The sequence below is a fragment of the Dama dama genome, chromosome 22, assembly GCF_033118175.1.
Source record: "Dama dama isolate Ldn47 chromosome 22, ASM3311817v1, whole genome shotgun sequence".
NCBI lineage: Eukaryota > Metazoa > Chordata > Mammalia > Artiodactyla > Cervidae > Dama > Dama dama.
The window spans coordinates 11,414,970-11,440,885 of record NC_083702.1 but is presented as its reverse complement, the minus strand read 5'-3'; the positions used below and the strand labels follow the sequence as shown (position 1 = coordinate 11,440,885).

Genomic DNA, 25,916 nt, shown 5'->3' with positions numbered 1-25,916 from the left:
ACTCCCTCCCCAGGCCCTGAGAGGTGAGACCAGGCTGACAGCACTGACAGCCCCACTGGTGAATCCTGACCACAGGGGCCCCACAGCCTGAAGCTCAAACCCTCCAGTCTCTGAGCTCTCCGTGTCCCTGTCAGTCTGGCCATGAGCCACAGATCACCCTCCTCTGCCATCTCCCAGCCCCGACTCTTCCCAGGGACCCAGGGAGGCTCTGTGCTTGTTGTGGGCCCCTGTTATAAAGCTGACTTTGATGTCCACCCACTTCCCAGGCTGGGGGCCCACGAGCCGGCCATCAGTGAGGAAGGTGCTGGTTTTCTGGGATTAAGGAGACAGGTGAGGATGACGCTCTGCTCTCTGCCTCACCCCGACACAACCACAGGGCCAGCCAGGGGACTCTGAGAGGCTCAGAGTTAAGGCCTTGACCTCCCCAGTCCCACGGTCAAGGCAGGCTGCCCTGCCAGTGTGACCAGGCCACGGGCCCATGCGGGTCTGCCCCCTGCATGACCGAGGCCTCTGAAGCAAACAGGGAAGACCAGGCCTTTGAGTTTGTTATCCAGGTGGGTTTGACTGTAGAGTCCCGGCCCCCAGATGAAGTGCAGGATGGGGAACAGGAGAAACTAAACCAGCAGTTTCCACCCCGGGCCCAGGCCATCCCAGACCCTAACTACCACGGTCTGCAATCCTATTTGCCGCCTCCTGGCCCAGCAAATGCTGGGTTCAGCCTCAGCGTCCCTCTAGGCTCTGGTGAGTCTTAGGGAACCAGGGTTCGACCCCTGCTGAGTTGGTCCTTGGGCACCACATCCCCAAGACTCTATTTTATAACTGGAGGTTTCTCCCTTTTAACCCCCTCTCCCAATTCACCCACCTCCCCTCACACATGTCTGGGAACCACACTCTGTCCTCCTGACATGTACCAGTGTGACGCGTGATCTGGCCGTGGAAGGTCGGGAGCCTCAGACCTTATGTAATGGAGGAATCCATGGGGAGAGGTCGGGGCAACACCTGCTCCCTCTGTGATGGTCTTACCTGGAATCACTGAGCTCGCTCACTCATTCATTCATTCATTCCTGTTTTCCTCTCTCCTTCCTTTAACGTCGGTGGATCAGATGTTTTCGGTGTGCTGTGATTTATTGCTGTCCTAGGAGCACTGGCTGTGATACATTTATGTCTCCTCACCTGGGCCTCGGGGTGGCAGCTGGAGGGTGCGGGGCGGGGGGGGGGGGGGGGGCAGGGCACGTGAGACGCTGGCCTGGGTGGCAGGTGCCAGGAGCTGCTGAGGGGGTGAGGAGGCCTGAAGGGCGACCCTGGGCCAGAGACACAGCTGTGCTTTACTGTGATGGGATGGGCCATGGGGGCCCCGTCACACCAGCATGTTGTGCAGAGAACCACCCCCCCATCGATTGAGACGACTGGGCGCCCCTGGGGACACGAGGAGCAGGATAAGAGGGTTCTCTCTTCTGGCCGGAGGCTCTGCCCACCCTTTCAGCCCCTCCAGGCTTCCTCCACCACACATTCCCAGATCAGCTCTTGGCCCATGACAGGTGATACAACCTGCTCTCCATCACAGCCTCCGCTCCCCACAGCCAAGGCCCTGATCTGCTCCCCAGCCAGCCCTCCTCCCCAACTCAGTGACTTTTCTCTCTCGGGTCTGGGGCCTGCTAGGCTGGCGCCCCTGGGTCCCTGGCCAGCTTACAGCTCTGAGTCTCAGCGCTCAGAGGCTAGAATAGACTAGCCTATCAGGCTAGCCTAGATAGACTGCTGCTGCTGCTGCTAAGTTACTTCAGTCGTGTCCGACTCTGTGCGACCCCATGGACCGCAGCCTACCAGGCTCCTCCATCCATGGGATTTTCCAGGCAAGAGTACTGGAGTGGGGCTAGATAGACTAGCCTAAGTCTATTCCCCTCATGTCCATGGGCCTCCAGAAAACTAAGGCGCTGATGTTTATGGCTATTATCTTTCCCAGAATATTCTGTGCAGTTTAGGGGTTCTGTGACCTTAACCCACATTACCTTAACCTCCCCTCCCCACCACCGGCTGATACAGCTGGGTATTCTTGTTACAAACATGCTCCAGAGTTCTGGTTCCTAAACACTGCCTTGCTGCCAGGCACTGGTCCCCTCACGTCAGTGGTCTCATGGTTCCAGGTGATGCTCAGGAATCGGCATTTAGAAAGTGGTGCCTCCTCAGTGCGTCCCTCCAGGCAGCTTTGGGAACTTTAAATGTAAGCAGGGCGGGTGTTCTAGCCCATAAAGATTCTCTGACTCCCTTGCTTTAAGCAGAACGGTCAGTACAGCCTCTAGCTGACCAGGAGCCCATCACACATGCAGGGCTGGCCAGAAATCACCCGAGGACAGAGACAGAGCAGGTGAAAGGAAAGCCTCTGCCCTCACGGACTCAAGCCTATTTGGTGAGACAGATGAGGGAGACGTGTGAGCATTTCGAGAGCAAGTGCAAATAACTGTACATTGTTGTTGTTGTTTAGTTGCCGAGTCGTATCTGACCCTTTGTGACCCCATGGACTGTAGCCCACCGGGCTCCTCTGTCCATGGGATGCTCCAAGGAAGAATACTGGGGTAGGTTGCCATTTCCTTCTCCAGAAATGTATCTTAATCTTCTGCAAACAGAGGGCATGTGGCTGGCAGGCAGAGCAGAGTGGAGAAAAGCTGTCTGAAGGAGAAAGGAGCAGGAGAGATTCCAGGTTGGGGAGAAGGTCATGTTTACGTGCACACTGCTGGCCCGTCTGCTTCTGTCACTTAATACGGAGCCGCTCCATGGAGAGAGGGGTCCGGCCGGGGTGCAGCTGCCAGGCTGCAGTGGGGGTGGCTTGCATGTCACTGTCTTGAGCAACAGAAACAATTCCCTGTCTGTCTCAGTGATAACCTGGGAATATCTTAAGTGGAGGAGGTTGAGGTTGTGACCTGAAAGGTGGCCGGGCGGGGATAGCGCTGGGAGATACAAGAGGCTGTGTCCTGGCATGTGCCCAGCTGGAGGCTGTGTCCCTTTTGCTGCACCTGAACCAACCCTGTCCCAGGTCTCTGAGCCCTTCCAACCATTCGTGTCCCACCCCCTTTTCCAGGAGAGGGTTTTCCCCCTCCCCGTCCGTCCCCACGATGAAGGCATCTGTGTTTACAGCCAGCCACAGGCTGGAGGGGTGCAGGAGGGATGGGGTGGGGTAGGGTGGTCGCAACTCAGGGTTTTTTAAGCTTGGCTATTTACCAGAATCCTCTGGGATCCTTATGAAAAACAGGTTTCTGGGCCCCAACCACAGCTTCTGAATCATAACCTCTAGAAGACAGGTTTTTTAAAGAACCAACTCTTTGAATAGGGTGAATCTGGGAAACTGCAATGAGCCATGCACCCTCTCTTATCCATGAGCCACCCTGCCCACCCTCACCTGATGGGGACCCCACTTGTGCCTGGGCTGGATGGAAGGCTACATTCTGGAAAAAGAAAATTTTTAATTGTGTCTTTTTGTCTCAAGATCAATAGTGATAACAATAATTACTAACCTTTATCACCTGTGTGCCAGGCACTATACTGAGGGTTTTGTTTTTTTTTTGAGTTGGAATTTATTTTTTTTCTAGTTTAATTGAGAAATAATTGACATATGTCAGTATCTCGGTTTAAGGTGTACAGCATGATGATCTGTTTTACATATATTGTAACATGATAGGTTTAGTTAACATCTACCATCTCATAGAGATATAGTGTATTCAATAAAAAGAAAAAACATCCTTATGTTGAGAACTCCTAGGATTTACTCTGACAGCTTTCATATACAGCAGTGTTGGCTACAGTCATTGTGTTGTGTGTTACATGCCTAGCATTTATTTGTCTATAACTAAATAAATGCTAGGAATTTTCTGGAAGTTGGTACCTTTTGACCAGCTTCATCCAATTCCACCTCCCACCACCACCTTGCCTCCGGTAACCACAAATCTGATCTCTTTTTCTGTAAATTTCGTGAGGGGTCTTGTTTGGTTTTGTTTTTGTATTTTCTAGATTCCACATATAAATGAGATCGTATGGTATTTGTGTTTCTCTGTCTGACTTCCTTCACTTAGCATAATACCTTCAAAGTTCATCCGCGTTGTTGCAAATAGCAACATTTCCTTCTTCTTTATGGCTAAGTAATATCCCATTGTAGATAATGTATACCGCATTTTCTTTATCCATTTATCCGTTCATGGACACTTAGGTTGTCTCCGCATCTTGGCTATTGTGAATAATGTTGCAATGGACATATTGTTTGGATATATTCCCAGAAGCAGAATTGCTGGGTCGTGTGGTAGTTCTATTTTTAATTTTCTTGAGGAAGCTTCATTTTGTCTTTCACAGTGGCTGCACCAGTTTACATTATTCCCACCAACAGTGCACAAGCGTTCCCTTTTCTCCATGTTCTCGACAACACTTGTCTCTTGTCTTTTTGATGACAGGCATTCTAAAGGGGTGAGGTGATACCTTGTGGTTTTGATTTGCATTTTCCTAATGATTAGTGATGGTGAGCATCTTTTAACATGTCTGTTAGCAATCTGGATGTCTTCTTTGGAGAAAAGTCTATTTAGGCCTTCTGTTCATTTTTTCACTGGATTATTTGGGATGTTCTTTGTTTTTTGCTGTTGAGTTGTAAGCATTCTTCATATATGTTGAAGAATATGTCTTCGTATCTTAATCTCTTATCAGATATAAGGTTTGCAAATATTTTTTTCCCATTTTGTAGGTTTTTCACTTTGCTGAGAGTTTACTGTCAGAAGTTTTTAGCTTGATGTTGTCTCACTTGTTTATTTTTTTATTTCGTTGCCTGAGGGCTGAGCTTTTAAAAAATCATTATCACCTGTAATCCTCCCAATAACACAATGAAGTGCAAGCTGTCACTGCCCCTATTTCTTCAGCTGGGGAGAAGAAAGAAAGAAGGGAGGTTGAGCAGCTTGCCCAAAGGCATGTGCAGAGCTGGGTCGGAACCAGGCTGCTGAGCCTGGGCCCTGAACTGAGTCACTCACACTCCAATTGAGAGCTGGCCGGCCCAGTCCCACCACCACGCTGCCCCAAGGGAAGGGCAAAGAGCAGGGAGCTGCAGTTGGTCTCAAAGCCCCCGGCGGGTGTGGCAGGTGGAGGGAGGTGAGGACGCTAATGCCGCCTCATCCACAGATACTGGAACTCCCTGAGCAACCTGGTGGCGTCCCTGCTGAACTCAGTCCGCTCCATCGCCTCGCTGCTGCTGCTACTGTTCCTCTTCATCATCATCTTCTCCCTCCTGGGGATGCAGCTCTTTGGGGGGAAGTTCAACTTTGATGAGATGCAGACCCGGAGGAGCACCTTTGACAACTTCCCGCAGTCCCTCCTCACCGTGTTTCAGGTATGGACCCTTCTCTGCCAGATCATGGCCGGGGTGGGGAGGGGCGCAGGAAGCAGGTGCCTGGGGATGGGGGGAGCAGAGAGGAAGGGGCTTCCCACTCCCACGGGGCAGCCAAAGCCAGACCAGGTCGGTCACGGGAGCCCAGGAGAGTCTTAAGCTCCCACCCCCAAGCCCCACGGAATTTCACTGTCCAATGGACCCCTGGGGGGAAAAAAAAAGATCCAACTCAGTGGCTTAAAAATCTGTTTCTTAGCCGTGGAAACCTTTATTCAAACATATTCTACATGAAAGCCCAAAATATCCACAAAAGAGGGCAGATGGCTCTTGCTGGAGAGGAAAGAGGAGGGGAGGTTGCCCCCAGGAAAATACGACCACCATCAAATTTGTGACTTTCGTAGATCTGTTGGCTTGGGGCCAAGTTCAAGTAGCACTGAAGTTTAAAGGGCGATCAGTTTACAGATTAAGTTGAACAATAACGTGGATGTTGCCAAAATCTTATAGATGGTACCCAAAGTCCTCATGTTTGGGGAAGCCTGGGGGACCACATGTGTCCTCAGTGAACATGGTCACCTTGATGCCTTAGCCTTAGGGTGGGCTAACGGTGGCTGCCGAGCACTGGGCCTGGACTGTAGGAGGTGTTTATCCCAGGAAGTGCTTACAGTCAATCAATCATTTGTGCCAGTGGCCACGCACTCAAAGAAGAGGGCTGGACCTGCAGGATCACAGCTCAGAGCCCCGGGAGGAGATCGGGTGGCAGGAGGCGGGGAGAGGAGAGAGGTGTCAGAGGTTTCTATATGGCAGGGGGCCGGGCAGGGGAGCTTCGGGCTTGCTGTTGGTCTAACGCTGTGTCCCTCATTGGTGGGACTATGTCATTCAGATCCTGACCGGGGAGGACTGGAATTCGGTGATGTATGATGGGATCATGGCTTATGGCGGCCCCTCTTTTCCAGGGATGTTAGTCTGTATTTACTTCATCATCCTCTTCATCTGTGGAAATTGTATCCTTTGCGCCTGCCTCCCCCGACCCCTGTTGCCCCCCTAACTTGTAGCTCAATGCCAGTAGGTGCGACCAGTGGGTCCTGACCAGGGGGGACCCAGGGCCACCCTTCCCCAGAGAAGGAAAAGGCACGTGTCCAGCCCAGACCACCTTAGTGGTGCAGGCAAGTCGGGATGGGAACCTGGAGCCAGGCCCAGGGGAGATGTGAGTCCATCCCCCTGAGCTGCCGAGGTCCAGGTGGGCAATGCCCACTGGTGTTGGCCTTGCAGCTGCCCACTCGGACCTGGTGAGGCATCTGCTGCCCTGGCCGGGGGCCCTGCTGAGGGAGAAAAAGCCTCACCCCGGAAGTGACCTTCACCTGTTGCCCTCCCTCTGAAGCTGCTCAGGGGGATGTTAGCCACAGGCAGATCAGACAGGCCACGGGCAGGTTCCCAGGTCCCCCACTGCAGGCAGTGCCTGCCTGTCATGTCCCCCGGGGTTCGGTGCAGAGAGGCTTGTAAAGTAGAATTATAGATGATCTGGACTCAGAGGTCAGCTCTCAGCCTCAGACACACCCAGGGCTGTCCACCTAGTGTCCTGGGAACAGGGTGGAAATGGCAGCACCTCCAACCTAGCGGGCCGAGTGAGGCTGAACTGGGTACTGCACGCCCAGCCCCTGCCCTTGGGAGCAGGGTCCCTCAGCTCCCCGTGTGAACCAGAGCCACCCGGGACCTGGGGTGGAGGGGGGCCTGACCGGCGTTAACCTCTAGACTGGACTGGCTCTGATCCAGTTCTCTGACCCACGGTACATGCATCTGAGTCGGGGGCGGGGGAGAAGAAACGGCAGACTCCGCTCAGTCAGAAGCCCGGCTGACCCTCCTGGGGCCTCTGTCTGAACAAAGTCATGGTGGGAGTGGGCAGGGCGAGCAGGCACCTCCTGGTGGTGGTAATGACCGCCCAGTGCCATGACCCGCTGGAGGCAGTGCTGTTCACAGTGTCACTTACAGGCAGTCGTCTCTGTGGGAAGCAGCATCGAAACCCAGCAATTAGAGCAAGGCTGGGCTCCCTGCCTTCCAACCCCAGACCCGGCCTTCGAGCCCACCTGCTCTGGATCCCCCAGGAAACCCCAGGAAGCTAGGAGGGTGGTGCAGAGGGGAACGGGGGCTCAGTGGGCTTGGAACCCCTCCCCGTGGGGAACTCCGCCCCTGCATGTCCTGTCCTGGCCCGGCCCCTGTGCCCACCCACCACCCCAAGTCCAAGGGTCATTTTCTTTAAGAATGGACACAAACAGATATCCTACTGAACGTGTTCTTGGCCATTGCCGTGGACAACCTGGCTGACGCCGAGAGCCTCACATCTGCCCAGAAGGAGGAGGAAGAGGAGAAGGAGAGGAAGAAGCTGGCCAGGTAACTGCGAGGCTCCTGGGCCAAGCGCGGCCTGGCTCCCAGATGCTGTTCCCGTCAGTGCTCAGGAGAGGCTGGGCCTGCCCGGCTGTCCTTCTAGACGGGGTTAGGTGGGGGCCCCTACAGTGAGCTAGGCCTCTCCCCTACTCCTGGACATCGCTCTAAGTGAGGAGCACCATGAATTACATCCCTGGGGAGGTGTCGTGTTTCCCCACGGTCCAGGAGTTGGGGGACTCTCTTTTGAGAAGAGGGTCATGACACATGATGGGAGCAGAGGATGGGATGGGAGGGCAGCCAGTCGGAGGAGAACCTGGAAAGATGATGCCTCCTCACTGTTCTGTAGCTCATCTCTGCTGATGAACAGACAAGACAGGACCCCACGCCGTCCTCGTCCGTGGGTCTGGGCCACACCTGTGCCGGATACTGAGCAGGTTCTCAGGAACCTTTGAATTAGACAGAGGCTAAGTCAGGGAGAAGCTGGGCATTCAGCTGAGTGCTAGACAGAGCCAAGCGGGGGCAGAGACCCGGGGAGGACAGAGCCAGGGGGAGGCCCAGTGCCCCAAGGATTGAGCCACACAGCAGGGCCCCCTTCAGAAGACAGGTGGCCCCAGGCCCCGGCGGTCTGGACCCCAAGGGACCACAAGGGCAGCACCCTATTACTCTGGTCAACATCCCTTGCTCTTCTCTCCTGCTGACCTGCCAGGACCGCCAGCCCAGAGAAGAAGCAAGAGTTGGTAGAGAAGCCGGCCGTGGAGGAGACCAAGGAGGAGAAAATCGAGCTGAAATCCATCACAGCAGACGGAGAGTCCCCACCCGCCACCAAGGTACAGGCTGCTCTGCCCAGGAGCCGGGGTGGGGAGGGGGTAGGGAGAGGGAGGGGGACAGCCGTGCTGGGTGGGCTGCTCTGCCCAGAAGCTAGACACCGAGGGGGAGGGGGACACAGAGGCCAGAGGAGGGGGACAGAGCCGGGACGGGTGGACAGCAGTGCTGGGTGGGCGTGCAGAGGAGGAAGGCCAGCCTTCTGCTGGTGTTCTAAGGGTCATGTACAAAGGGACAGTTCAGCCTAGACACGGGGGCAATTTCAAGACTCCTGGAGGCCTCTAAACCATGGATCTTATCTAACTGGACCCTCCTTCTCTCCCTTGGCTGCCTAGATCAACATGGATGACCTCCAGCCCAACGAGAATGAGGACAAGAGTTCCTACCCCAACCAGGAAACCACAGGTACCAGCCCGCTGCCTGGCCTGGGGGAGGTGGTGGAGGAGAATGGGGGTGAACACCTGGCTCTAAAGCTGTGCTTTGGTCCCAGTTTCCCCACAAGCAGGGGCCTTACTCGATCCCCCAACTCACCTGCAGCATCACCGTTTATCCTCTGGGGGAAAACTTTGCTCAATTATCACTGTGATAATAATAACAGAAGACTGAACACATTGTGTTGGCACAGTGCCTTTGGGCCTTTTGGAAGCTGGATTCCATATACATGTAAGGTTTATTATAGCCTATGTTGTAAAATCGCTATTAAGTTACATAACTTATTAGGATAACATATGTCGCAGCATCTTGCTTGGTTAATAATAATAGTAAATCCCAAATCTGTCCTGCCGGCTCCCGGGAGGGGGTGCTGAACGCAGCAGGGCTCCGCTGCAGACGCCTGCTCACGGCTCTGCACGTCGCTGTCGGGTCTCCCGCAACAAGAGCGTCCGGTCTGCGGTCTGATCCGCAAACTGGCAGGCGGGCCCCTGGAGAGGGTCTCTCGTCAGGAGCCCATCCACCCTCAGGAGCCAGTCCCCTGCATCAGGACACCACACCCTGCGTGAGCCTAGCCTGCCCTCCTTCTACCGAAAATTGTGGGTATCATCACCTGCTTCAAGCTCAAAGTCACAACAGACCATCACGGCACTACTAGTCTTGCCGACCCGGATCCCCGCGCAGACTGGTCTGTGTGGGGGCATAGCTCCCTCAGAAGCTGGACTGCGCCCAGCCTCCTTTCTCCTGTCCCTCCACAGTCTGTCCGCTGGGAAAGAGGACTTGGCTTCCTGGGGCTCAGACAGAAAGGAGGGCGGAAAGGTGTCCCTAAGCCAGCATCGAGCCTTTTGAAGCCTTTACAGCCCCTGGGGCAGAAACCGTTACAGAATTTCAAAGACACACCAGAAATAGCCACTGAATGCAGTAGGCGGGTCTTTTCTTGATCCTGAATGAGCAAATAAACTTTAAAATGGTATTTTTGAGACAGTCAGGAAAAACTGAATATGGGCAGGGAGCTAACTGATGTTAAGAAGGTTTTGTTCATCACGGGACCCCCTGCAGGAGGTGCCGGTTCCTAGTCCCCATGAAGCGACCACACTGCCCAGCAGGGGCCTGTCAGGCCTCCCCCCGAAGTTTAATCTCCAGAGTTCAAGGTCGGCGGAGCCCCCAGCTCTGTACACACCACATTTCAGAAACATCGCCTCACTCAGGAGGAAAGCTTTGTGCTGAGATGGGCTTTTATCTGCTTGATTCATGTATGCGTGTGAACATACAGATGTTCTTGAAGAGTCACTCAGGACTTAAACTTAATAACTGCACATGAGAAAGAAATGTGATGACCCCAGGGAACATGTAGCTCAGTCCAGATGCTGTGAGGGAGGCCTGGGCTGTTGCGGGGACTCTAGGGGGTGAGCAGTGAGGTAGCGGCTTCATGGAGCAGGGTGGTCTGCACTAGGTCTGCAGTTCCGGGAGTTGGAGAGGAAAGAAGTGACTTCTGGACCATTCAGTTGTCACGGATACAGAGCTGGATGAAACCAGGGAGACATCCACTCATTGATTTAATCGCTGCTTATAAAGCACCTACAGTGTTCCTTGCCCTGGACAGGCACTGGGGGCTCAGCCATGGGGGCAGATAAGCTGCTATTGTGGGGGGCCCACATTCAGCGGGAGGCAGACAAGAAGCAAGAAAGCAAACCAACCAGAAAGCTAATGTCAGGGAAATCATAAAACCATGCCCTGCCTTCAAGTTATGGACACACCTGTCTGCGGAGAAGCCCAGGGAGGCCAGAGCAAGAGAAATGGAGGGGGTGGGACACGAGCAGGTGGGGCAGCCCTAAAGGCCACCCGCCCTTTCCCCTGGCCTGCAGCCAGCCAGCTGAGGACACCTGGCCATGCCCCCATCTCACTTGGTTGCCTTTCTGGTGTCTGACCACTAGGACGACCAGCCACCCCAATCTGCAGGGCCCTGAGGGTTTCCCAGGATGTGGGGATTTCTGTTTAAAAAGCAGGACAGGAGTTGAGCTGGTCACCCAACTCACAGCCCAGTCTCCTGTGCTGCCAGGAGGCTTCCTCCAGCAGAGATGAGCCCCAGAGGTGCCCACGGGAGAGAGCTGGCCATCCTAGTTGGTCCCCTGCGTTTCCAGAGATGCCGATGATGTCGGATTCCTGTCCGTAGGAAGGTGTCTGGAAGTGGGCAGCATGGTGGTAAAAATAAGTGGGAGCCGTGGAGCTATTTAGGACGGTGCTTTTTTCCTGCAGGAGAAGAGGATGAGGAGGAGCCTGAGATGCCCGTGGGCCCGCGCCCGCGCCCCCTCTCTGAGCTGCACCTGAAGGAGAAGGCGGTGCCCATGCCGGAAGCCAGCGCCTTCTTCATCTTCAGCCCCAGCAACAGGTGTGTGGACAGGGGCGGTGCTCCACTCTCTCCGTGATGCCAGCCCAGCAGGCATCAGCATCGTCCAGCCCCCACCCCAGTGCGCCCCACAACTTGGATAAACAGGCGTGGGTTTAGAGGAGAGAGTCCTGGCTTATGAATCAGAAGACCTGTGTTTTGTTTTTCTTTCCATTGTTTGAAATAGGTAAACTCTGTTTCTACTCTGTTGGTGATTACATTTAACTTAACAAGCCCTAAAGTTAAACAAGATCCTAAACCTTCTGAAAAAATTGAAGGAAGTAAACAGCTAGACTGCATTAACTTCTCCCAGCTCACCCACCTTAGGTGTTGTGGTTGATAAGTAATTTGATCCTGACCTTTATTTCCAACCTAACAAATTAGATATGATTACCTGGTAGACAGGTTGTGTTTGGATTTACATACCACTTACCGTTCTATTTGTTTGATTTTCACGTATCTTGGTCCATCTTTCAGGAATCATTTTCTTTCCTCCTGAAGTATATTCTTTAGAAGTCCTTTAATGGTAACTTCATTTGACCTCTGTATATCTGTAATTGCTTTCATTTCTTGTTCTTGAAAGACAGCTGTGCCGTGTGCACACTTTCAGGCAGACAGGTTGTGGCCCTCGGCATCTTAGACGTGTCACTCCACATTCAGTCAGAATTCCCGCTCTTGTTTCTCTGTAGGGTTCTACCCCTTATCTCACTCTTTTAACATCATCCATGGTCTCTGGGGTTGTACATGTTCACTACCACATGTTTCTCTCCATTTATCCTGCTTGGAATATATTATGTCTCCTAAGTCTGTGGATTTATATTTTTTTGTCAGTTCTCAAATAATGTTAAGGATTAGGATAAGAACAGCTACTTCTGGGAGAGTTGCAGGAGAGTCTATTTACACATTGCCTGGTCTTCCTTCTCTCAGGCTGGTCCAAGTGGACACCTGATAGACCTGCATATTCTGCCCTTCCCCTCTCACGCGTGCATGTCTTCATAACTTTCATCTCCTAGTCTCTCAGTTCAAATTCTGGGTCATTCTTTGGATATGTCTTCCAAATTCTTAATTCTCTCTTCAATTCTATCTATGTTACTGTGTAAACCAGTTTTTATATCAGGTTATATATTTTTTCATGTCAGACAGTTCCACGTATTGCTTTGTTTTCCAGATCCATCTACATCTGAGTTTCTTGTTAATTCGTCATCTTTGTGGTCAAGTCTTTTATCCCATTAAATATTTCAAATATAGTTGTTCTATCATCGGTATCTAATATTTCCAGTATACAGTCTCTGGGGAGAGGTCCAAATCATTTATTTGAGTTTCTTCTGATTTGCCAACTTAGTGGCTTATTTTCTTGAGTGTTCAGTGATCTTTGTGACCTCAATACTCCGTCTTAATTGGGGAGATTCCCGGGGACCTGAAGAAGGACTGAGAAGCTTTCTTCCAGATGTGTGCGTGGCTCAGCCTAGGGGTCCCCGGTCCTCTGCCCCACCTCGAGCTGGCTTAAAGATTCCTCACAGAGGTGCCGCCACTGGCCTCTGTCCTCAGGCACCTCTGCCCAGCCCAGGCATGTCCAGCAGACCCCAGCTCAGCGGATTGGCTTGAGGGAGGAGGGTATCACTGCAGACTTTCCTAGCTCTCATGAAACCAGAATGGTCTTGGAGAGCTCGTCCTTTCCAGGATTTGGTGCTTCCGCATCAGTAAGGTCTCTCAGAGGATTTAGTCAACCAACGCCAGAAGCAGAGGTCTGAAGGCCTGGTTCAAGCCCTGAGCCACCCCACGCCCCACCCCGCACAAACACACACTCCAAAGTGGGCCAGACTATCCTTCCGGGCTTCCGTGTTTTCATCTGTAAGATGAGATAGTACCCCGTCAAGAGGAGACAGCACATAAGACACCCTTGGCATCCGAGGATCCACTGTGAGCGCCCCCAGGGTCAGGGCTGTTGGCCTCTGTCACTGCGCTGAGGTTCAGGATTGAATTACTGCTGCGGCAGACAATCTCCTTGGAGTCGGGGCTTAACCAGCCTGGCATCATCCACGCTCTGGGCGGCTCTGCTGCTCCCCGTATGGACACATGTGAGGTAGATCTTACGAAGTCAGTATTTTTAATGATGGGGAGCCGAGTCCCCAGATGAAAGCTCGTGAATGATGTCACAGCAGTACATGAAGATGCAGAGGTTCCTGAAGGGTCAGAGGTAACCCCGAGGCCCCGTGGCGGGGGGCACGGTGGGGCTGAGTGCGGGGCTGTGTCTCCCCTGCGGCGGGATGGCTCGGGCTGAAGGGCCCACGCCCCGCCCGTCTGCACACCGTCTGCACACCAAGAAGGAGCAGAGACCCCACCCTGTATGACAGCCCCCCTCCCCCTGCCCCCGCAGGTTCCGCCTCCAGTGCCATCGTATCGTCAATGACTCCATTTTCACCAACCTGATCCTCTTCTTCATCCTGCTCAGCAGCATCTCCCTGGCCGCCGAGGACCCCGTGCAGCACACCTCCTTCAGGAACCACGTACGCACCTCGTTCCCCGCACCCCGCCCCCGCGACGTGACCCCCCTGGCTGCCTGACCCTGTCCTTCAATCCAGAGCCTGCCCCGAATCTCACGGTCAGAGGCACAGCAGACATCTCCCTAAGAGATGACAGCTTCAGTGCAAACCCATCTTAGGACCCTTAGCTCAGGTCAGCCTGACCCCGACATCAGACCCCACTGCCCACAGATGCTCCCCAGGGGCTTCGCCTCCCGGGAACTGGCCCATCCTGTCCCTGGGAATCAGTGGCAGATGGCACTCTGATGAGACAGCCCACATAAGGAGGACCTCACTGACCCTCTGCAGAGTTGAAATTGAATTTGGAGCTTGCCTCAGGCTCTGGTGAATTACAATCAAAGACCAGAGGAGGACCTGCCATATCCCAAAGCCTTGAAATAATGTCAGATCCTAACCAGGAGGGCGTGAAGCGAGGAGTCCACCACCTTAAAGCCAGACCCCTGCGAGCCAGTCGGTGGTCCTGCAGCCCAGGTAGCCCACAGCTTTCTTCCTGGGAAGGCCCTCGCTCTGACCCATTACCTGAGACAGAGTGAAGCATGAACCCCGAGCCTGTCCCCTGCCAGGGGCACAGCCAGAGTAGGGTCCCAGAACGTGAGAGACTGGCTCATCCCCTGATGTGAATTAAGCAATATGCATGTTTGTGCAAAGAAAGCAAACCCCACTCTGTCTTTGAGACACGTATCCCATGGTCTGATTTTGGTTTGTAAGTAAATTGAATTAATGAGAAAAGCACCCAACCGGACCCAGGACCCGCTGAGTCGGCTCTGGGAGCTGGCTCACAGATCTGGGGCCTTCAGGACCCTGGGCTGTGTCAATGCCTCTGGTCTCCCTTGGAAAGACTGCATGATTTGGGGTGCGACTCCCTGCTGGCGACCCTGCTCCCATCCTGTTGCTCCATTCCCCCATCCCCACCCTGTTTCTCTTTGTTTTGCAGATTCTGTTTTATTTTGACATTGTTTTCACTACCATTTTCACCATTGAGATTGCCCTGAAGGTAACCCTGCCCTCTGCTCCTCTCCTGTCCTTCCCCACTGGCTCTGCTGCTCTTTCGCTAATGCACACTCTGCTGCTGTCCATCACTCGGAGCCACTAATCCGCTGTGCTTGTCTTTCAGATCCTAGGCAACGCAGACTATGTCTTCACTAGTATCTTTACCTTAGAAATTATCCTCAAGGTAATGCACGCAGCAAGGCCTCTGCCTCTTCTCTCTGTATTGCCTCTTCTCTCTGGTCTCCTTCACTCTGGTTTTACTCTCAAGCCTGAAGCTGGAGGAACTGGGGCCCCTGACTTTGTGCCTGTGCAGTTTGGGCACTGATGCTGGCTGATACCAGGCACTCCCCACCACCGCCTGCCCCCCCACCATCTCTGCGAGCCATGCCTGACCCCGGCAGGAACCCTCCCCCTATCCTGCCCAGAGGGAACGCCACACGAAAAACAAGAGTTGGAAAATGGCAAAGCCCAGGGCGTCAAGAGGCCCCCTGCCTGTGCCCTTGGGATGCCCTTTGTCAACACAGGCCAATGCCAATGTTCCAACCGAGGTCTCTGGACAGACCCCTGCACACACCTCTGACCCCTGGATTACACCCCCGCCAAAGCTTGCCCCCTCGCCCCTGCCCAGGCCTGGAGGAGGCGGCCATGTCCTCCAAGGCTCAGTGCGGGGCTGAGAGTCTGCACACACTCCCATCTTTTGACCCCAACACAGTAGAGCCTGCCTCCGAGCAGCCTCAGGATGACAGGGGTTTGCCCCAAGCTTTATTATTGTTTCCATTAATATACAATCAGTGGGGCTCCCCAGGTGGCACTGGAAGTAAAGAACCCGCCTGCCATAATGCAAGAGACGTAAGAGACACGGGTTCAATCCCTGGATTGGGAAGATACCTGGAGAAGGGAATGGCCACCCACTCCAAGATTCTTGCTGGAGAATCCTATGGACAGAGGAGCCTGGCTACAGGCTCCTTGGGGTCGCAAAGAGTCAGACATGACTGAGTGACTTAGCACAGCACAATATATTACTTACATCCACTCTGTTAGGATTTCCAAGCTCCGCAGGCCACCTGAGCCTCGGGGGCAAGTTCCAAGTCGGGGGAGTGAGTATGCCCACTCTTCGGTCTCAGAGCCTGGGGCTCACCCTGACCGCAGTCAGCAAGTTGCTTCTGCACGGTGCCTCCCACCAGGAGACCACCCCGGGCACCCTCCCCCAGGCTCCAGGCTCCTCCCACCCTGCACACGAAGCCCCAGGCCCTCCTTCCTGAGCTCCTATGGGTGGGGACAGCCTGTCACGTCCAGCTTCAGCCTGAGCGGACACTTTCTTGTGCCTTCTGTGTCCAGACCCTCTGGTTCCAGCTAACCAGGCGTTAACAAGAGGAAACCAGAAGTGTTCCTCGGGTTTTCTCTCTGACCCCCAGGGGTAGGGAGAGGGACCAGGCTGCCCGGCTACATGGAGACCCTTCCGTGGACTCCAGGCCCAGGGAGGCACATAAACACCAGGCTCTCCTGAGTCTCAGACCCTGCCCAGAGCGCCTCTTCCTCCAAGGTTGCCAGTTCCTGGGAGGTCCTCTGTCCCGCCCACCTGCTCCTTCTTCTGCCCACTTTTACGCTGACTGTGCTCTAGGTCGAGCCTGGCCCCAGAACACTGCCTGCACCTCCTCCCCCAGAGTCCCTCTGCCTCACCTGCAGGCCCAGCATCCTGCCTGGCAGAGGTGACTGTCGTGCAGGAGAGGTGTCCAGGGTCAGGGACAGCTGAAAGGTCTGGGCATGTTTAGCCTTCCAAGGAAAGGCTTCTGAGGCCAAGACAGTTGGACTGAATGATGCCTATATCTGTCACCTAGAGGAGGGAGATGGACCCAGGACCCACAAGCAGAAATTACAAAAGACAAGATGTGTTTAATGAGCAATATTGCTGCCTGGAGAGGTGCTGGCTGGACGGAGGGGCATCCTGCACTCCCAGCTCAGAGTTTGATCCTTTTCTCTCCCCAGCAAGGCTTTTCCTGGGTAAAGGTTAGGACTTCGGGAGCAGGAGTGTGTGGCAATCAGCAGACAGGGTAGAGGGGGCCCTGTACTGGACCCCACAGTGAACTTGCAAGTAAATGCCCCATTTTTCCAGTGTCCACTTGCCCTTTCTCCTGTGGCCACTCTTCCTCTGGCCCTGCCTGGGCAGCTGCCCTGCACACACACACACACAAGCCGGCCTTCTGGGCTCAGAGCCTCTCAGTTAACATGAACCATGGAGCCACCCAGGTCTGCTCTCGGGGGCCCAGACCTACACTGAGAGACAAGGAAGCCCCCCCACCCCAAGATTACAGGCCTTTGGGACACATCTCCAGCTGAATTCCCCTGCAATCTTTTATATAATCTACCCACTTCTGCAAACTGTTGCAGGACACAGGTGTCTGAGTCCCCTGTGACCCCCTCCTGCAGGAGATCAGTGGGAAGAATTAGGTTGCAAGAGCTATTTTTGTCCATTTCCCCTGTGTTTGCTCTTGAATCACTCTGTGAACAAGCTGCCCTGGGCATGCTCTGATTCCAAAGAAATAAATTGGGCTTCCAGGCAACCGGGGAGCTGCTCCCAGGCTCTAAGCCGTCAGCTCCAGATTTTCCCCTCTTGCTGTCGTTCATGGTCATGGCCTTTCAGCTCTTCACCTGGAAATCCACTGGCCCTTAGTTCATATCAACGAGACTGGACAGGAGTTCCTAGAGCAAGGACAGGGCTCTGAGGAAGGTGGGAGACAGCAAACCCATGACAGTCATCACCCCCAAAGTGGTCCCTTCCTAGTCTGCAAGGGGTTTTTGTGTGGTTCTGTAGCTGCCTCTACGGAGGGGGACTCTGAGCACCCCCATCACAGGACAAACCCAGAGTTCCAGTCATAGCTCTCTGCTGAGTCCAGTCCTCTGTAGTGAAGCTCCCCTGCAGAGCTTGCCATCTGCAGGATTATGTCTAAAGGGCTTTACCTATAACTCCCAAGGGCACTTACAACCCTCCAGGGAAGAGGTTGTCATCACCTCGTTTCTCTGACAAAACACAGGGAAGTTGAGTAACCAGCTCCAGGCACTCAGAGCGTGGTAGGTGGGTTTTGAACTCAGGCAGCCAGGCTCCAGAGCTGTGCTCACACGGCAGTGCCCACAGCCCCTCTGGACACACAGCTCCAGAACCGGATGGTGGAGTGGAGCTCGAATCCTGGGCGCAGACCAGCAGCACTTGTGAGGCCCGGGAAGGGATAGATGCTGGTCGCCAGCATTCCTGGTAGAATTTCTCATAGAATTTCTCACTGGGCGCTAGAGCTTGCCCGAGCCTGAGGGGTCACCTGGCGCTAAACCAGGGAAGTTCTGGGAAGCCAAGGGGCTGGTCCTCGACTGGGCGAGCCCCCACCTCCCCAGATGCCCATGTCCTGGGGGCCCTGAGGTGGAGAGAGTTTGGAAAGGGCATGGGACCCCAAGAACACGGAGCTCAGCCCAGGGAGCATCAGCAAGGGGCCTCACGGGGCTGCAGTCACAGAAACGTGATGGGGGCGGGAGCCCTTGAAAGGGCTGCAGATACAGGACTGAAGGTGGCAGGCACGTCCTGGGCCGGAGCCTCTGGGCTTTGCATCACCGGCAGCGGACACTTTCCAGGCACAGCGTCTCCTCCTGTCCTGCCTGCTTCAGCCCTCCATCACCTCCTGGTTCTTCATCTGGGCCCTTCTGGGAGTGCTGTGGGGGGAAGGGTGGGGTGAAGGGTCTTTGGAGCCCGGGAACTGCTCACACCCCGATCCCTGCGCCCCCAGATGACAGCCTACGGGGCCTTCCTGCACAAGGGCTCCTTCTGCCGCAACTACTTCAACATCCTGGACCTGCTGGTGGTCAGCGTGTCCCTCATCTCCTTCGGCATCCAGTGAGTGGGGCCCGAGGGCCTGGGAGAGGCACGGGGCAAGGGAGAGGGTCGGAGAGGGCCGCGAGGGAGAAGCCTACCTGTGTCCGCAGCAGCGTGAGGGCGCTGGGACCAGGGCAGGGCCTCCCTGGCGGCTGTGGGCCCAAGGAGGTTAGACACCTTCGGAAGGTAACTAGCAGGCGAGGGTGGGGGACACTTCAGAGCGACCCCCATCCCCCAGGGCGAGGCCCTGTGTGCCCCTGGAGGACGACCGTGGCCTGTCCTCCAGGGGGCCTGGCCCTGGAGCCCCAGGTGTGCAGAGTCTGTGGTATCAGAGCAGTTCCTCCAGGCCTGAATGTCCTGTGCACAAAGGGATGTGGTGGGCGGCCACCGGGGACCAGGTGCCTCCCCCGCCGAAGCCCCGCCATTCATACAGTATTTCTTCAAGTCCATGATATGAAAAACCACCACAGGTTCAGATTACAACAGGCGCTGCATGGGATGCCAAATGGTTCATGTGCATTTTCTCTTTTGATCCTTGCAACAAGCTCATGAGGTGACCACTGCCCCGTTTTACAGATAAAGAAACTGGGGCTCTGAACAGTTAGGAAGTGTATCCTGCGTGGCCAGAGTCTGGTGGAGCTCTGCCTCTCTACATCCCCTTGGCTGGGTAAACGCCCCAGAGCAGCACATTGTAATGCTAACAAGTGGTAAATTCTTTTCCTGTGATTTGCTCACCAAGTCCCTGGCTCCCAGGATAGCTCCAGGTCCCTGCTGGTGGGAGACTTTCTCCAGGACTCCCATGCTCTCCCCTCTCTCCTGCGGGCCCAGGAACAGGAGTGGTTCACCCCACCATCCATTCCCCCAGGTCCAGTGCCATCAACGTGGTGAAGATCCTGCGAGTCCTGAGGGTGCTCCGGCCACTGAGGGCCATCAACAGGGCCAAGGGGCTGAAGGTGAGTCGACCAGGCCTGAGCGGGGGGCCCCAGCCCAGCAAGCTTCAGCCAGGGGTCCATGTGAGGTGATGGGTGGGCAGAAGGCAGGGACAATGGCAGGGCCTCTGGGTTGGAACCAGGACCCTCCTACCAGCACCTCAGCACCACTTCATGTCCTGGTTCCGAGATGCGTGGAGCCCCAGTAGAGGCCGCCGTTCACAATCCCAGCTTCTCAGCAAAGCTTTTGCAGAAGGAGACCACATACAACCTTGGGCCCCATGCAGTGATGAGGCCCCTGAATCGTTGCCCCAGAGTATGGGGTGTTAGTGGGGCTTTGGTCCCCGGGTCACCCAGTGGGATATGGGCCCCCCAGGCTCCATCACCCTGTGAGCTGGGAGCACGCTTTGCCCCTTTGAGTCTGATCCCCACCACCCCCAGCCCATAGTGAAGGGCTGCCCCCACCCCCTCAGAGAGGGAACTCAGGGGGGGAACTCAGCCAAGGCCAGGCCCTGACCCCCCTGCCTCCCCCCACAGCACGTCGTGCAGTGTGTGTTCGTGGCCATCCGCACCATCGGGAACATTGTGATCGTCACCACGCTGCTCCAGTTCATGTTCGCCTGCATTGGGGTCCAGCTCTTCAAGGTGGGGTCTCAGCCAGATCTGCAGCCCCGTGTTCTTCCCACCTGTCAGCTCCCAGGGACATGGATGGGAGTAGCCACAGGGGACACGGTGGGGAGAGTGCTGGGTCTCCCTGGGATGGGACGCGGCTACTCCACCGCCCCTCCTGTCTTTCAGACCCAAGGAGGACTAACTAGTTCCCAGACCAGAGCAGAGCTAGTTCTCAGACCTGAGGAGGACTAACTAGTCCCCAGATCCCAGGAGGACTAACTAGCTTCCAGACCCAAAGGCTAACTAGTTCCCAAACCCAAGGAGAACTAACTAGTTCCCAGATACAAGGGGGACTAGTTCCCAAATCCCAGGAGGACTAACAGGTTTTCAGACCAGAAAAGAACTAGTTCCCAAACCTGAGGAAGATTAACTAGTTCCCAGACTCAAGGAGGACTAACTAGTTCCCAGACCAGAGGACTAACTAGTTCTCAGACCAGAGAAGGACTAGTTCTCAGCCTGGAGGAAGACTAGTTGCCAGACTGGAGAGGGCTGGTTCCCAGACCAGAGCAGGACTAACTAGTTCCCAGCCCAGAGGAGGACTAGTTTCCAGCCCAGAGGAGGACTAGTTTCCAGCTCAGAGGAGGACTAACTAGTTCCCAGCCCAGAGGAAAACTAGTTCCCAGCCTGGAGGAGGCCTAGTTCCCAGACAAGAGCAGGGCTAGATCCCAGCCTGGAGAAGGACTAATTCCCAGCCCGGAGGAGGACTAACTAGTTCCCAGGCCAGAGTAGGGCTAGTTCCCAGCCTGGAGGAGGACTAGTTCCCAACCTGGAGAATGACTTACTAGGTCCAAACCAGAGCAGGGCTAGTTCCCAGTCCAGAGGAGGACTAATTCTCAGCCCAGAGGAGGACCAACTAGTTCCCAGACCAGAGCAGGGCTAGTTCACAGCCCAGAGGAGGACTAGTTCCCAACCTGGAGAATGACTTACTAGGTCCAAACCAGAGCAGGGCTAGTTCCCAGCCCAGGGGAGGACTAACTAGTTCCCAGACCAGAGCAGGGCTAACTAGTTCCCAGTCCAGAGCAGGGCTAGTTCCCAGCCCGGAGGAGGACTAGTTCCCAGCCTGGAGGAGGACTTACTAGTTCCAGACCAGAGCAGGGCTAGTTCCCAGCCCAGAGGAGGACCAACTGGTTCCCAGACCAGAGCAGGGCTAACTAGTTCCCAGACCAGAGCAGGGTTAGTTCCCAGCCCAGAGGAGGACTAGTTCCCAGCCTGGAAGAAGACTTACTAGTTCCAGACCAGAGCAGGGCTAGTTCCCAACCCAGGGGAGGACTAACTAGTTCCCAGATCAGAGTGGTACTAACTAGTTCCCAGTCCAGAGCAGGGCTAGTTCCCAGCCCAGAGGAGGCCAGAGTGTAGGTAGTGCCGCTCCATCACCACCCGGCCCTCTGAGCGTGGCGGCCCTCAGCCCTGCCCTCCCTGCTAGAGAAAGGCAGAGGGACTGTCATCCCTGACCCCTCTGTGTGGTCACCCACCTAGACCTGCGGGGCTCCCGTGACCAGCAGCATGAGTCCCCCACCCAGGTGGCTGCAGAGCTGTGGTTTGTCAGGTTCTCGCCCTGTGCCTGGCAGGCCCTCAGAGAGGCCGCGTCCCTGGTCCTCCCTTTCCGGCCCCAGTCCTTCTCTCTCTGCTCTTCTCCACCTGAAGCTCTGCCCCCACCATGCACACGGGCCCCGCTTTCCCCACCAAGTTTTCAACCTAAGTCCAGTCCTCCCTCACCAGACCTGACTCCCGAGCTCTGCTTCACCCCTGGGTTCCCTGTGATGGGGTCCCCGCAGCACGGCGCGTTTTCTGTCTGGGCTCTGCTCTCCTCACTCTTCTGTCCCAAGACTCCAGCACAGAGCCGGCTGCAGATATAATCACTAGACAGTTTTTGACCAACTCCTCGATTCAGAAACCTCTCCATCACTGTGCTCTTCCGCCTTCCAGGGCAAGCTCTACACCTGTTCGGACAGTTCCAAACAGACAGAGGCTGAATGCAAGTGAGTGTGGCGGGGACAGTCCGGCTGGCTGACTCTGGGTGGGTGAGACTTGTCCTGAGAGAAGGGGTGCCCCGTTCTTCCTCCAACAGCAGTGGCAGCTGGATTTTACCCATGGGTTGTCTGGTCCAGTTGACATAGCACATGAGATCATCTATCCCTGAGGTCTGCTCAGTGGCCAGAACTGTGGGTTTAAGCTCAGCCATCCCATCCTGCCCCCAAGCCAGGAGTCACAGGTGGTGGGGAGATGGGAGACCCCAGAATGAACCGTCTCCCTTCCACAGGGGGAACTACATCACGTACAAGGATGGGGAGGTGGACCACCCCATCATTCAGCCCCGCAGCTGGGAGAACAGCAAGTTCGACTTCGACAATGTCCTGGCCGCCATGATGGCCCTGTTCACCGTCTCCACCTTCGAGGGGTGGCCAGAGTAAGTACGCAGACCCTGGCCAGTCTCACTGGTGTCCACACTCCTTTCAGAAACCATGTTTATCTCCATCCTCCCTAGGTGGTGAGGGTGTTTCTAGAACAAGCTGAAGGCCATGCATGATAAGTCACTTCAGTTGTGTCCAACTCTTTGAGACCCTATGAACCATAACCCACCAAGCTCCTCTGTCAATGGGATTCTCCCGGCAAGAATACTAGTGTATTCTCTTCTCCAGGGGACCTTCCCAACCAAGGGATCGAACCCAAGTCTCTTACATCTACTGCATTGGCAGGCAGGTTCTTTACCACTAGCACCACCTGGGAAGCCCAGACACAGGCTACCTGAGTGTAAACCAAACCACTGCTGATGATCTGAGCGAGCCTGGGCGTTTATATTGGGTGCTTTTATCTAAATGAATATCTGTCCTCAGATTGATCTCATGTTCACTGCAACATTCTCCGAGTCTCTGCTGAGAAACAACAAAGCAGTATTAATATTTACCAATATCTCCAGCTTTTTAAATCAATGCCCATGACTCACATTACATTAGACAGTTCTTACCAGTTTCAAAACACCTTCATATTCATTATATCAACTGTCCTGCCAGGTAGGAAAATCTGGAACTACTGTTCACACTTTGCAGATAAGGAATCTGATGCTCAGAGAGGTTGAGTGATTTGCCCGAGCCACACAGTAGTAAGAGACAGAGCTGGGGCCTGAACCAGCTCCCTGGCCCTGTGCGGGCCTGTCTCCCCGCCTCCAGGTTGCTGTACCGGTCCATCGACTCTCACACAGAGGACAAGGGTCCCATATACAACTACCGCGTGGAGATCTCCGTCTTCTTCATCATCTACATCATCATCATTGCCTTCTTCATGATGAACATCTTCGTGGGTTTCGTCATTGTCACCTTCCAGGAGCAGGGGGAGCAAGAGTACAAGAACTGCGAGCTGGACAAGAACCAGGTAGCCCCCACCCCCTAGAGGGTGAGAGGCCGGGTGGTCAGGAGGCTGAAGCCTGTGAAAGCACCCCTTCTGCAGAGAACCCGAGCTCTGCTTAGGAAAGGAACTCCCCCCAAGCCCCTGGCAGGCTCTCTGGACCCCTGGTCCACACCTTGGCTCTAGACTCACCATTCTGGCTGCTGTGTGGACTTCGCATGGTAAGGAAGCCAGGGAAGAGGGAAGCCAGTTAGTGTAGAGGAGCGGTACTTAGACCCTTGTGTATTACCAGGTTGATGACAGTAGAGATGGAGCAAATAGACTGGTCGGGTTTAGAGGCTGAAAGTGGAGGCTGGAGGAGAGAGGAGGGCTTGGATGAGCCCCGGCACACCCGCTGGGGTCCGGGCACAGCGCAGAGGTAACCGGAGTCTAGTCAACCCAGGATCCCACCCCTTGGCCGTGAGCTATGACTTCTGGTCTGTGGACACTGGTAGCTAAGACAACTGACTCAGGATGGGAAAGGAGAATCGCGGAGACATGGGCCTCCAAGAGAGTCTATGGCTGGAAATATCCCAGAAGACGGACTGTCAGTCAGTCAGCAAGCGTTTACCAACCATCCCCGAGAGGGAAGGAAGGAGACAGGGCCCCCTCAACTACATCCTGATGGGGACCAACCAGAGAGGATTCTCCCTCCTTAGGGGAAAGATAGAACCTCAAAAAAACGTCCAAGTAATAGCTGATTCAAACTGTGAAACCCCTCCTGTCTACCCTAGCAGCAGTGCGTGGAGTACCCCCAACATCATCCGGGTTACTAACCCTCCCGTCTACCCTAGCGGCAGTGTGTGGAGTACGCCCTCAAGGCCCGGCCCCTGCGGAGGTACATCCCAAAAAACCAGCACCAGTACAAGGTGTGGTACGTGGTCAACTCCACCTACTTCGAGTACCTGATGTTCGTCCTCATTCTGCTCAACACCATCTGCCTGGCCATGCAGGTCAGTTCCGTGGGCCGGCCGGGGTGCCTGGGTCGGGGCGGGGTGGGGGGCGGAACGGGGATGGTAGGTGTTGCCATTTCACTGGCCGAGTGGGGCAGGAGGGGCACCTTCCCGAGGGGTCAGAATGCCAGGACCCTGGGCTGTGAGATAGAGGGCGGTGGAGCACAGGTGACCTTGCAATGGCGTTGATCGTCCGTGATGCCAGCTGTGTGGAGCCCACCTGAGGCCAGGAGGCCACGCAGGGCTGACCCGGATGAGAGCAGGGCCCAGGCTGTGCCCGCCTGCGTTTGCGGCAACGACAGAGAGGGGAAGGACCTGCAGGGCTTCTTGAGCCCACCTGGCTCCTGCAGGTGTGGCCGGCCCCTGGGCTGCGGTCAGGAAGGTCTCTATTGAGGGCGTGGCTGGGAGCAGGGAGCCCCCGCCTCATTTCACAGCGCCTCCGCCCCCACCCCCCACCCCCAGCACTACGGTCAGAGCTGTCTGTTCAAAATCGCCATGAACATTCTCAACATGCTCTTCACTGGCCTTTTCACCGTGGAGATGGTCCTGAAGCTCATCGCCTTCAAGCCCAAGGTAGGCCCTCTGGGATGGACCTTCCGTCCACAGCGCTGGGGGCGGGCTTGGGTCGGTGGAGGGCAGTCTTGGCCAGGGACTGGATCCTCCTGGCGATGACCACTGCAGCCCAGGAGCCTTCAGGGCTCGCGCCAGGCCAACTCCTTGAAGCAAACTCTCAGTCCCTGGACTGACCTGAGGTCTGGACACGGGGAGCAGGGATGTGCCTGAGCCAGCCTGCTTCCGCGGGAGGCAGAGTCGCCCTTGTCCTGGCACATCGTCTAGAAGAGACTGGAAACCAAACCTCACCAGGCCCAGCCCCCCGAGACCCACCCGGGGTCTGTTCTCACACGGGCACTGCACGCTGCACAGACTAACAGCCTTGCTGCAGGGGCTCAGGCAGGGCCGCGTTTGCTCAGGGCTGGGTGTTAGTGCATCCAGGGGGCCTCTGGTTCCCCACCTCAGGGCTGCAGTCACTGCCCATACCCTCCAGCACAGGACAGACTTACAAATGTCTGTGCAGCTTTTAGAAAAAAAAAAAACATCGGGAGAGATCAGAGCTGAGTGAGGCAGGACAGGGCAGGTTGGCCCCTGCTTCTTGGATCATCTGTGTCCTTTGCCACTAACCGGACCCCCCCCCCACCACACACACACACACACACACACGGCCTCGA

The 25,916-nt window shown here is 55.3% G+C and overlaps 1 protein-coding gene across 6 annotated transcripts in view; it reads left to right on the top strand.

Annotated features, from left to right (window-relative positions):
* The window catches only part of CACNA1C (calcium voltage-gated channel subunit alpha1 C), a 379,681-nt gene that overhangs the window by 310,330 nt on the left and 43,435 nt on the right, over positions 1–25,916 (top strand). For all 6 annotated transcript variants that reach the window (XM_061124633.1, XM_061124631.1, XM_061124634.1 and 3 more), the window contains exons 14-29: positions 5,146–5,353; positions 6,231–6,351; positions 7,621–7,735; positions 8,436–8,556; positions 8,887–8,956; positions 11,237–11,369; positions 13,744–13,873; positions 14,844–14,903; positions 18,670–18,776; positions 19,621–19,708; positions 20,222–20,329; positions 22,283–22,335; positions 22,617–22,763; positions 23,524–23,725; positions 24,532–24,690; positions 25,153–25,263. In XM_061124633.1, coding sequence (XP_060980616.1) covers positions 5,146–5,353; positions 6,231–6,351; positions 7,621–7,735; positions 8,436–8,556; positions 8,887–8,956; positions 11,237–11,369; positions 13,744–13,873; positions 14,844–14,903; positions 18,670–18,776; positions 19,621–19,708; positions 20,222–20,329; positions 22,283–22,335; positions 22,617–22,763; positions 23,524–23,725; positions 24,532–24,690; positions 25,153–25,263 — 1,933 coding nt within the window. The remainder of the gene's footprint in view (positions 1–5,145; positions 5,354–6,230; positions 6,352–7,620; positions 7,736–8,435; positions 8,557–8,886; positions 8,957–11,236; positions 11,370–13,743; positions 13,874–14,843; positions 14,904–18,669; positions 18,777–19,620; positions 19,709–20,221; positions 20,330–22,282; positions 22,336–22,616; positions 22,764–23,523; positions 23,726–24,531; positions 24,691–25,152; positions 25,264–25,916) is intronic.